General features: G+C 39.1%; 1 protein-coding gene across 1 annotated transcript in view; it reads right to left on the bottom strand.

Moving 5' to 3' along the window:
• Window positions 1-1,404: 1,404 nt before the first annotated feature.
• The window catches only part of Serpinb7 (serpin family B member 7), a 60,832-nt gene continuing 51,220 nt past the window's right edge, over window positions 1,405-11,016 (bottom strand). Inside the window, exons 5-8 of the mRNA XM_004654800.2 lie at window positions 9,287-9,404; window positions 7,219-7,361; window positions 4,438-4,584; window positions 1,405-2,102 (exon numbers count right to left, since the gene is read on the bottom strand). Coding sequence (XP_004654857.2) covers window positions 1,704-2,102; window positions 4,438-4,584; window positions 7,219-7,361; window positions 9,287-9,404 — 807 coding nt within the window. The 3' untranslated portion in view covers window positions 1,405-1,703. The remainder of the gene's footprint in view (window positions 2,103-4,437; window positions 4,585-7,218; window positions 7,362-9,286; window positions 9,405-11,016) is intronic.

Here is an 11,016-nt window from a genome sequence, read left to right as displayed (position 1 = left end):
CTCTAGCCACAGCAAACTAATTCCAGATGCATGTGCCAGGTTGTTATTTATTGCTTATATACTTAAGTATTGAGCATGATCTACTGATTCTCTATGTTAATTAACTAATTTATTATTTATTTACTAATTTTGGTGTTCAGTCTCTTACATCCATGTCAATATCCTCACTGTACATTGTATGATTATTTTGAAAGATGTTTTCATTAGTAGAAAATGGGTAAAAAGAAGTCATCATTTAGGACTGTTTCTTATATAATTAAATATTGATTTATAATTATCTCCAAAAAGAAATTATACGTATGGTTTACAATTCTAAAAATATTCTGTTTATTTATTTATTTGAGAGGGAGAGAGACAGAGAGAGGAGAGAGGGAGAGAGGGAGTATGCACACCAGGACCACTAGCCATTGCAAATAAAACTCCAGACACATGCACCACCTTGTGCATCAGCTTACACAGGTACTGGGAATCAAACCTGTGTCTTTAGACTTCACAGGCAAGTAAGTGCCTTAACTTCTAAGCCATCTCCCCAGCCCTGGCTTACAATTTTAGCCCATACTACATTATCAGTTAAAACTGTTAAAAATTAATTGTATAGCAAGGCATCTATATGTCATCATTACCTGTATCAGTATTTTCAATTATGGAACAATCTGTTTTCAAATGTATTTAATTTATTTGTAAAATTACTTATGAATTATTATAAATACTAATGCCTATGAATCATTTCCGTTATTACTTTAAGTCCCAATACTTACAATTAGCTCATATACCTATATATCTATGAAAGTAACTTTATGTGTAATAAATAACAATAAAGAAACAAATACATATTATATTACAAAAGCATTCGTTCCCATCTTGGGATAGAAGAAAAGAATTGGCAGTCTTAAGTGACCAGCGTAGAGCAATACCACTACGTAGATGTTATATTTCTTTCCTGTGATAGATATGGAACAGTTTTAAACTTTAATGCATATGAAATAATATGCTGTGAATAACAGTTGCCAAGAGTTGAAAAGTATTTAATATGTGAAAAACTATGTACATAGTAAGTGTTATCAAGGAAAACCCAAAGGAAATTAATTGGAACTTAATTATAATTGATACATTTTGGTTGCTCACTGATCTCAGTCATAATTTTTAGCATATAGATTACACACAGATTTGAAAATCCAATGTATTAGGTAAAGTTTAATGTCTTCTTGGGCAGTAAGAACAAGTTATCCTTCAAACTTGTTTCTAAGAAACACATAGACTTCCTCCCTAGACCTCTTTACAATAGAGCTAGAACATCTGATAACTGAAGAGTTTCAAAAAGGGTCACCAGGGTTTCTTGTATACTTTCATCACCAATAGAGCACATTCCATATTTCCCATAGGCCATGAGAGAGAATAGATAGAAAGAGAAAATGGTAAATTGTTTGGGGCATAACCTCTCTCTAAAACCATTTGTGCACCCAAACTATTTGCAGTGTGGACAGAAAGCCAATGACTTTGGGCGAAATGAAACAAACGGGAGGGGAAATGCTAAGAGTGGGAATCAAGCCTGTCAACCAAGCATCTGTGAAGGTTCAAGTCACCAACATCATCCTTTGAGAAATTTTAGGAGGAAAGGGCGTTCATTCTACGAGATAATTCTATTCACTTGTGGTGTTTCTTTGATGAGGCAGGGCCTACTGAATTAGGGACCCATTGAACTTTCAAGGGCAAGAGACTTTGCCAATAAAGAGGATGACGTCATCCTTCCTGATGACAAACATGAAGGGGTGATCAGCTTTGAACACCGTGGAGTTGGGGAGCTGCTTCTCTACAATGTTGCTCCCCGTGGCAGCGGTCGCCTCAGTGCCGTCCTCTGTGACCTCGATGGAGGATTTGTGCATCAGCTTTGATATGTAGAGACGGCCTCCGGAAGCGATTCCTGACAGATCAGCTCTGGACTCTTCAAAGATATCTTTTGTCCCCAGGGCTTTCAAGTGGTGCTTCATTTCATAATTCTTCTCTATCTTGAATTTTGGAAGGAACACCTCCACATACTGAGATTTCATCCTCCTTGGATTGGTCCAGTCCATTATATTCTTAAAGCTCAGCCTGTCCTTAATCTGTAGGAATAATGAAATGGTAACATACAGACATGTGGTTAAGCAAAAGATGAAACAGGAAAATACAATCAGACATGGTTTTGCACAATGGCCGTCTACCAGACTTTTGTATTTAAATATGTACTTGGGCTGTGGAGGAGTCTGAGAGGGAAGATGACTGAAGTGAATAGCCCAAGGGTGTCTGAAAAAGTAGCACGTTTCCTTTGCTCTGCTGTGACAAGCCAGAACTTGTGGGCACTTTGGGGCATGTCTGAGCTCTGCCCACCTTGGAGTAGCTAAAGATGGTGTGGCTCAGTGGGTAGGATATGGAAAACAGGGGTCATTAGAGGAAAAGTTCAGCATTCATTTACATCAGTATATTCTGATCGTGTTGCAACATGGAAGATTCAGGAAGTTGTCATGTTTGGATAGCTCACAGGAGTGAACCAACGGAAACCTGGGTGACTTCAAACAAAATACCTCAGAGCTCCATTTCCCAGAGTTCAGGTGATAAACCCCCCCAAAAAAAAAAATTCACACACATTCAGATTCACATCAACTCTCCTACTCAGCACTTGAGACAACAGATACTCAACGGACGTAGGGAGATCAACCTGGAGTACAGCAAGCAAACGTCGGTACAGCTAGCCAGACCCAACTCTATCACACCATTGATGCACCCAAATAATTCACAAATTGAATTCGCCAAATTTCAAATAGGAAGAATTTTTTTATGAACAATAGAAATCTTGTATATAGATATTTCTCAATTTCAGGCCCACTGGAATTCTAACACATTTCATATATATATATACATATATATAAAGCTTGATCAGGAACTAAATTTCTTAAATTACTTGAATTTTCCATGCATAAGTTATCCAGTTTACGGGCAATCTATAAAACATCTTTATTCCAAATTAGACTTTTTCCCTCCTTTAGCCTGTCATGGCATTGACACATCTTTATCATTATCTGTTTATGTATGAATAATAAACATTTCAGCTTATGTGTTATGCAAGCTTGTGCTAATCTGCCTCACACATTATTGGGTAGTCTATGATAGAAAACTCAGATGTTTCTGGCAGGAACAAATCTGTCCTTGAGCTAGCTACAGTTTATTTGAACTGGGCTACTTTTACTATTAGTACAGATTATTTTAAGTTAAAATAATTGATGTGTGCTAAAATCTAATTGTTGTGGTGATTATGCAGGGAATTATTCAATTTATGAGCAACAATATTTTACATAGCCATGCTCTGAGTTTCACAATGACAATTTTATAGTATGTCTCTCACTGTTCCTGTCAAAACATCCTATTATATGAAAACCTAATAAAGGAACTTCACTACAATAACTTAGTGTTCTATGTGCAATCTGAATTTCCAAAGTGTCAAAGTTAAAATTTTCAATCATAGGGGAAATATGGTAGAAATGATGACTTTGGATACTGACATTAGTCTTTAATATTACTAATAATTATAATTCTACACTAAAATCCTTATTTTCCAAATCAAAACATAACAAAAAATTGTATTTGTAATATTTTAGTGTAACTGAGATACATGTGGTAATATATATACATTTCAAACAAGTTAAGTTTCATGATAATGTATGTGAAATACAGAACATATGGATAGATGGCATGTCCTGTGTCAGCGCTTAATAAATGGTCGTCACTCTTTCTTTGGGGGAGTGGGGAGACAAGGGAAGGGAGACGAGATCAACCAAAACCTCTGAGATGATAGCTCACAAAATTAAGAGGCCACGTTCAGGAGAACACAGAGGGAGAGAAGTAGAAGCAGACCAGGAGCTGAGATGCAGAAATGAATATAGAGATGATGCCCGGCTGGCACGGGTACCACTGTCTGCCCCGTGCACTGTGCTGGTCTGTTTCTCCAGTGACCTTAGTCACAGTGTAACCTCTAACCACCACTTCACACAGGGGACACAGCACTACAGGCTTTTAGGTCTTGACTCTCAAGAGCTCAAGATTACACATGTCATGCTTACCTGAAGATCCTTAATCCAAATTCTGAAAGCAAAGAGACTATTTTTATGCCAAGCATGAAGAAGATATAAAATCATTCATTTTGGACATCATAACCGAGATTTGAAATGGTCCCAATTTTGTAGCTATACAGCTAGCTACATTTATGCTACCCTGAGATAATTTCCAGTTTCATATGTCTGGCATATTAGTAGATACTCCTTAAATAATTGTTAATAAATAAATTGATGGGTAAATATCTAGTACGTTAATGATGTGAAATCTTAAAGCTGATGGACAAAATAACAGGCAAGAGTATCCTACAGGTCTGATTCCCTAGCACTGGAAAGGACAACAGTAACTTACCTGGGATACGTCATTCTCAGGCAGCAAGATGTACATGCTTATGCCACCATTATATCTGAGTTCAAGGACCTGCATGGGCGGGTCCTGAATTGTAGACAAATTGAACCTCTGTTCTTGATGCATCATGGCCACTCCTTTCCCAGGACACTGGAAGAAAAACCACAAAAATCATTTATAGTCCCACTTCATCTTACTTATTGACCAAGAACTATAAATTATTGGACTTAGTCCATGGATCCTGAAGACCTTTTCTGACATGTTGCCATGGCTAGTTTCATTGATACACATCTTAGTGGTCAAAATACATATAGACTGAGTCATTCCCTGAGTTAAGTGACGGGTTACTTCACATCTCTGTGTCTCACCTATATAAGGGAGATGGCAGTAGCCCCTGACTTTATGGAACTGTGAGAACCATGTGTCAGAATATCTCAGAGTTGAACATTGCCTTCTACTTAGTGTTTCAACTCAAAGTGTGCACATGATAAGTAAACAGAAATCCCTAAATAAATGGCAGCACAGGAAAAATTAATGTGATAGATTTTTCTCTTCCTATGAGAAACAAATTACAGACTAGAACTATCAAAATGAAGTACTTAAAGAATGAGATCTTGGAAAAATTAAAAATTTCTACAAGATATTTGATAATATCGCTTAAATTAACTTGAGGAGGGCGTAGTAATTCATATCTTTAAGGAACCACTTTACATTTAGCAATAGGGTAGAGGTGCAATAAACTGTCTTTTTCTCCCATAAGATGTGAAAAAATTAAATATATCTATAATATCCCATGTTAGGACAAGAGATTTTACATGGGAAGACAGGTAATTCTTGAAACCACAGGTCCAACTCCTTCTGAAAAAGGTGCCCTTTTGTAGAGATAGTATCAGAAAGAACCTATGAGTAACCCCATCTGCCCAGCAAGCGGGAAGAGAGCAGAGCTTTCTGCATTGGGAGCTGGGGTGTCTCATGCACACATGGTGATTTCTGTACCAGGACAGGGAAAGAGTCACATGAGCTAAATGATGTTTGAGCAAGTTTTAGAGAGACGGCACCTACTCGGCATGACATCAGTAATAGAGATTCTAGAGTCTGTCCTAAAACAAAACTGTACTATGGTTCTTTCACACACAAGAGGAATGGGCCAGCAGGAAGGGTGCTTAAATCAGGATATCCTGTGGTAAGACTTTGGAGAGTCAAACTTTCTCCAGAATTTTGAAAAGACACACTCCGGGTGACAGCGCGGTTTCTTGCTGCGTCTCTACCGTAGGTGTTGACGCGACCAGTGGAATCCACCAGGCAGAGAAGTGAAGGGAGAAGACACAGTAACTCGGTCCCCACCTCTGTCCCGGCCACTGAAGGGCTAAGAAGTAAGTCCTATGTAACATCCTTTGTGCTGTGGCTAAAGTATACAACAGACTTAGGTTTCATTAAAATTTATCATATTTTTATTATTCTTCTTTTTTCCATGTATGTATGTGTATGTATGCCCTTATGTATGTATATACACATGCATGCATGTGTTTGGGGGCATAACAGGGTCTCTTCCTGCTACAGTCAAATGACTGTCTGGCTTTAAGTGCACGACCTGAGAATTGAACCCAGGCCCAGCAGGCTTGGTAAATGTCTTTTACTACTGAGCAATTCCCCCCAGACCTCTATCTTATTTTTCATATGCAGGTGTCCTTAATATTTGTGTGTTCATTTCTTTCTCCTCACAAAGACACTTCGATGAGGGCTGGAGGGAGAGTTCAGCTGTTAAGGCATTTGTCTGCAAAGCCAAAGGACCCAGATTCAATTCCCCAGGACCCACATTAGCCAGATGCACAAGGGGGCGCACACATCTGGAGTTAGTTTGCAGTGGCTGGAGGCCCTGGCACACCTGTTCTCTCATTCTGTCTCCCTCTTTCTCTGTAAAATAAATAAATAAATAAAAATAAAAATATTTTTAAAAAGACACGTATGAAAAACGTGCAGGCACTGGCTTTGGGACTTCACGTGTGGACTGAGGCATAGCTGGCCTCAGTTCAGGCAGGCTACAAAAATCTAACAAATATGGCCAGGCCTGCCATGAACCCTTGCCCCTGCCCTTCTCTGTGCCCAAGTGACTTTTCATTCCTCCCAAGGAGTTGCCATGCCTGCAGACCCAGCCTTCTTGGGTTGTCTTTTCTCCTCAGCTTTACCGATCTGTAATTGCTATCAGTTCTCAGTACTTCCATGTCTAAATCTTCTCATGTGAACAATGTATAAATAATATTTCAATAAACTAAAAAGATACCACTTAAGGGCTGGGTAGACAGTTCAGTGGTTAAAGATGTTTGCAAAGCCTTCTAGCCTGGGTTCAAATCCCCAATAGCATATTAAACGTCTAAAGTTCATTTGCAGGAACAAGAGGACCTGGTACACCCATATTCACTCTCTTTCATCACAAATAGTAATATTTTCTAAATACTACTTAAACAAAAGTAAGATATTAATTTCAATCTATTTAACTCTCTTTCTCTGCTTTGACATAAAAAGATGGAGTGACTGAAATGACCTGCAGATATCAAGTAATTGAGTTGCTTTATTTCACATAGGGGCTCCACAGTTCCGAAGTTGCCTGGGACGGCAGGACTTCTACGAAGCAGGCGAGGGATCCTGTCATGGCTGGAACATACAGTATTGGTAATGAAGAAGAAATGGGTAAGTAAATACTGAAGTCACTATTTGCCTAGGCAAATACCACACTTCTCTCTGCAAGGGGTGGGGCTCCTCGGACTTTATTGGAGCGTTCCATACCGTGGGAGATCTGAAGTGACAGCTTAGAGTGTCATTCTTGCTGAAGGCGGAATTCCACTTTCCTTTGAAGTAAACAGCATTGACCAGCACCATGACCGCAGATGAACTTATACTGCCATCATTGAACACCTTCGTTATTTTGCCTTTGGAATATAAGTCGAGGGAAAGAAAATTTAATTCTTAAGGTAAAGAGGGCTTTTTTTATATATTCTCTAAGAACATGAAGTTTTTAATCACATGATAATAGTAATAATGTCTGAACAAATGCAATCTTGGGTGTAACCCTCATAAAGCCTCTATGGTGGTCACTATGATTGTTTCTTTTTCCTTCTGAGAAAATTTAAACACATGAAAGTTAAGTAATTCATGCAATCGCCAAAGAGCAAGGGTGGCCACTGCTCATGCATTCTCTCTGTCGTCGAGCCACTGTGACACTTCTAAAAACCCTCCACCCTAGGCTCTGCCAACACGGCACCCTCTAAGCTCTGTACAGAGGTCTGTCTGATATGAGAGCCTGTGACTAAGTAAAAAGAAAAATCATTGAAGATGTTTCAGCCATGGCTGCACGTTTATCTTTCCAGAACAGAAAGACATCTTGTGTGTCAGAAAAGGTGAATAGCGAATAGACCAAAAGCATATGGCTGCACAAATGCTAAAATCCATCGGATAAAAGCAGTTTAGTGAATGCCTTGAGAGCTACAGTCAACCTACAGGAACCTTCCCAGGTTTTCTGGATTGTATTAGAGACTTCTTAAGAGAAATAAAGCCTGAGGATGTCACTTGTTCAGAATTCTGCTTACAAAATATATTTGTAAGTGACATAAAGTACATCCATAAGACTTCTAGGATGTTGAGGCTGGGGACATGGCTTAGCAGTCACCCTCTTGCCTGTGATGCCTAAGGACCCCTGGTTTGAGGCTCAATTCCCCAGTACTCAGGTAAGCCAGATGCACAACATGGCACACACATCTGGAGTTCAGTTGCAGTGGCTGGAGGCCCAGGTGTGCCCATCCTCTCTCTCTTTCTCTCTCTCTCTCTCTCTCTCTCTCTCAATCTTTCTCTGAAATAAATAAATAAAATGTTTAAAAAAACAGAAAACTGCCAACCAAGATGGAGAAGTCCTAACAATTGCACTAACTGAAAGGTCTCCAGCAACTGTTTCACTGGAAATGAGGACTCCTCTGCTAGAAACCCCTGGAGGCAGTGAGGTGCCCATGGACGCCATTGCCATGGCTTCTTGGAGAACAGAAACCACTGGAGAAGTAAAAGCATGGCTCGCCACAAGTAATCAAGATGAAAGCTTTTGCTGTTCAACTGTCTGGTCACTTTGATTAGAAAAATAAACCAGTTTATTTACTTATCGGTCACTTAAGTAAATTGCATTCGATTTCCTAGATAGGAAAAATATTACTAAAGTAAAATAAATAGAAATATGTGTTTTAAAAAAAAAGCAATGAAAATTTGATTCCTAGGCAGGAAGGTTGTCCCTAGAGCATCCGCCTCCAGAGGCCTGACGGCGCTGTTGAGGGCTCCCTGGTACTGCGTCACTTCAAGCAGAATGTAAGCCCATTCCATGAAGATGGACATTGCATTTCATTTCATCTGAATAAGACGTGTAGCAGTGTTCTCTGAAAAGAAACATTGAACTGAGAGACTCCCTCCTGGAGAGGGGCCCAGGAGGTAAAGAACTCTGGGATAAATGAAACATAAAAGTTAATTAACACAATGGAAGATGGATAGATTTCTTTCTTGTTTTTTTGTACTGAATAAGAACATTGGCTAGAATTCATCTTTTAGTTGTAAAAAGATACTTATACAAAAAAGAGAGTTGTACTTTTTCTGGATGTCCTACCTTTGACAAATATGTTCTTTGGATAAGCATAGGGAAGTTAAAATATTAAGATAACTCAAACCACATCTCAGACAAATACTAAAGCTATTTTAAAGAACAGCAATCATTGCTTATGATTGAGAAGAGCTGGTCTTTTTGTGTTGCCTGGCTTTTGGGCAAACAGTTCTCAATATTTGCTTTAGCAATCAATGTAGAAAAGTAGGGTATTGTACTCACCATGTGTCTCACTTTCAATCCATTTATTTATTTTAAACCTGGTATCTTCCACATGATTTGTAAAGTCAACTCTTTCCACTTTGGCATTATATAAATTTTCAGCATGATCAATGTAGTTCTACAAGTAAGAACACAGTTCTTATATTTATAAAATCACCACCAGCAACAACACAATTAACACAAATATTATTGAAGGACCCATCCCGGCCTCCATAGTACATAGACCTAGAATTAGAGAAATAGGGCTGGAAAGGAATCCACGAGTGAACTCAAAGTTGACTTTGCTGAGCAAATACACTCCACAGACTTAACTTATCTAAATTGGATTCAGAGATTATGAGCATACCACAGTGCTGTGGTTTCACAGTGCTGTCTCATCATAAATGTCCCCACACCGTTCCTCCTAGGATCTCTTTCTGCTCAAACTCCTTCAAGGGCACTAACAGCCCCGAAGGCTGACACACTTGACCCTAGCCTACAAGGCTCTGCTGTGAGCACGCTTTTGCACGTCATTTCTAGTCATTTTTCCCATGGTAACTGCTCTTTGACCACACCTACAGCCTTATAGTTCCTCAAAAATGGTGTCATTTCTCTTATTCAAAGCCTTTGAACAAAAGTCCTCCCCGCTGGAATGCCTTTGAACATTTCTCCCCCCTGGACTGCTCTATATCTCTTATGATTGTCCTACTCCTTTCCACACCTAGTGGCCTCTCTTTGAAAGACATCCTCCTGTCCTCTAGAGAGCCTTCCAACAATCTCTTTTCCTTCATTATTAAGGAGAAAAAGTATTTGTACATATTTACAGCATACATGGTGAAACACATGCATGATGTTCATATCAGGGTACTATCCACCACCATCTCCTCAAAAACTCAGCCATAAATATCATACATCTCACCTGAATTTGAGAAATTTTGTGGCCTTCACAAAATAGAACATTTTGTTTTATGAATACAGGACCACATAAGCTTTTAAAAAAGTTTTGTACTCCTAGCACCTGGGACATTGCCTTGCACTTAATAGATGTTCAAAAGTGGTTGTTATTTTTAAGAAAAAGAAAATGATAGCTAGGTGCCATGGTGCATGCCTTTAATTCCAGCACTCAGGAAAGAAAAGGTAGGCGGGCTTCTGTGAGGTCCAGGCCAGTCTGAGACTGCATAGTGAATTCCACGTCAGTCTGGGCTAGAGTGAGACCCTACCTTGTAATACCAAAAAAAAAAAAAAAACCTAGATAATCTAAAGATTTTCATAATCTGATAAAAATGATTTAATATAACGTGTTGAATTGTATTAACCAGTGGGTAGCCTTATAAGATTTTCACATTTAAAAATCAGGACTGGATAGCAATCCATTGTCTACAAACAGAACAAATTTAGTTGTTTAATATAACTTTGTATATATTTTCCATGGATGGAGTTATTTCATTAAAAATTGATGACTGGGCTGGAGAGATGGCCTAGCGGTTAAGCGCTTGCCTGTGAAGCCTAAGGACCCCGGTTCGAGGCTCGGTTCCCCAGGTCCCACGCTAGCCAGATGCACAAGGGGGCGCACACATCTGGAGTTCGTTTGCAGAGGCTGGAAGCCCTGGCGCGCCCATTCTCTCTCTCTCCCTCTATCTGTCTTTCTCTCTGTGTCTGTCATTCTCAAATAAATAAATAAATAAAAATTTTAAAAAAAATTGATGACTTGTAGGCTAGACAGATGGCTCAGCAGTTAAGGCACTTGCCAG

This window comes from Jaculus jaculus, chromosome 15 (assembly GCF_020740685.1).
Source record: "Jaculus jaculus isolate mJacJac1 chromosome 15, mJacJac1.mat.Y.cur, whole genome shotgun sequence".
Taxonomy (NCBI): Eukaryota; Metazoa; Chordata; class Mammalia; order Rodentia; family Dipodidae; genus Jaculus; species Jaculus jaculus.
This window is presented reverse-complemented; position numbering and strand designations above follow the sequence as displayed.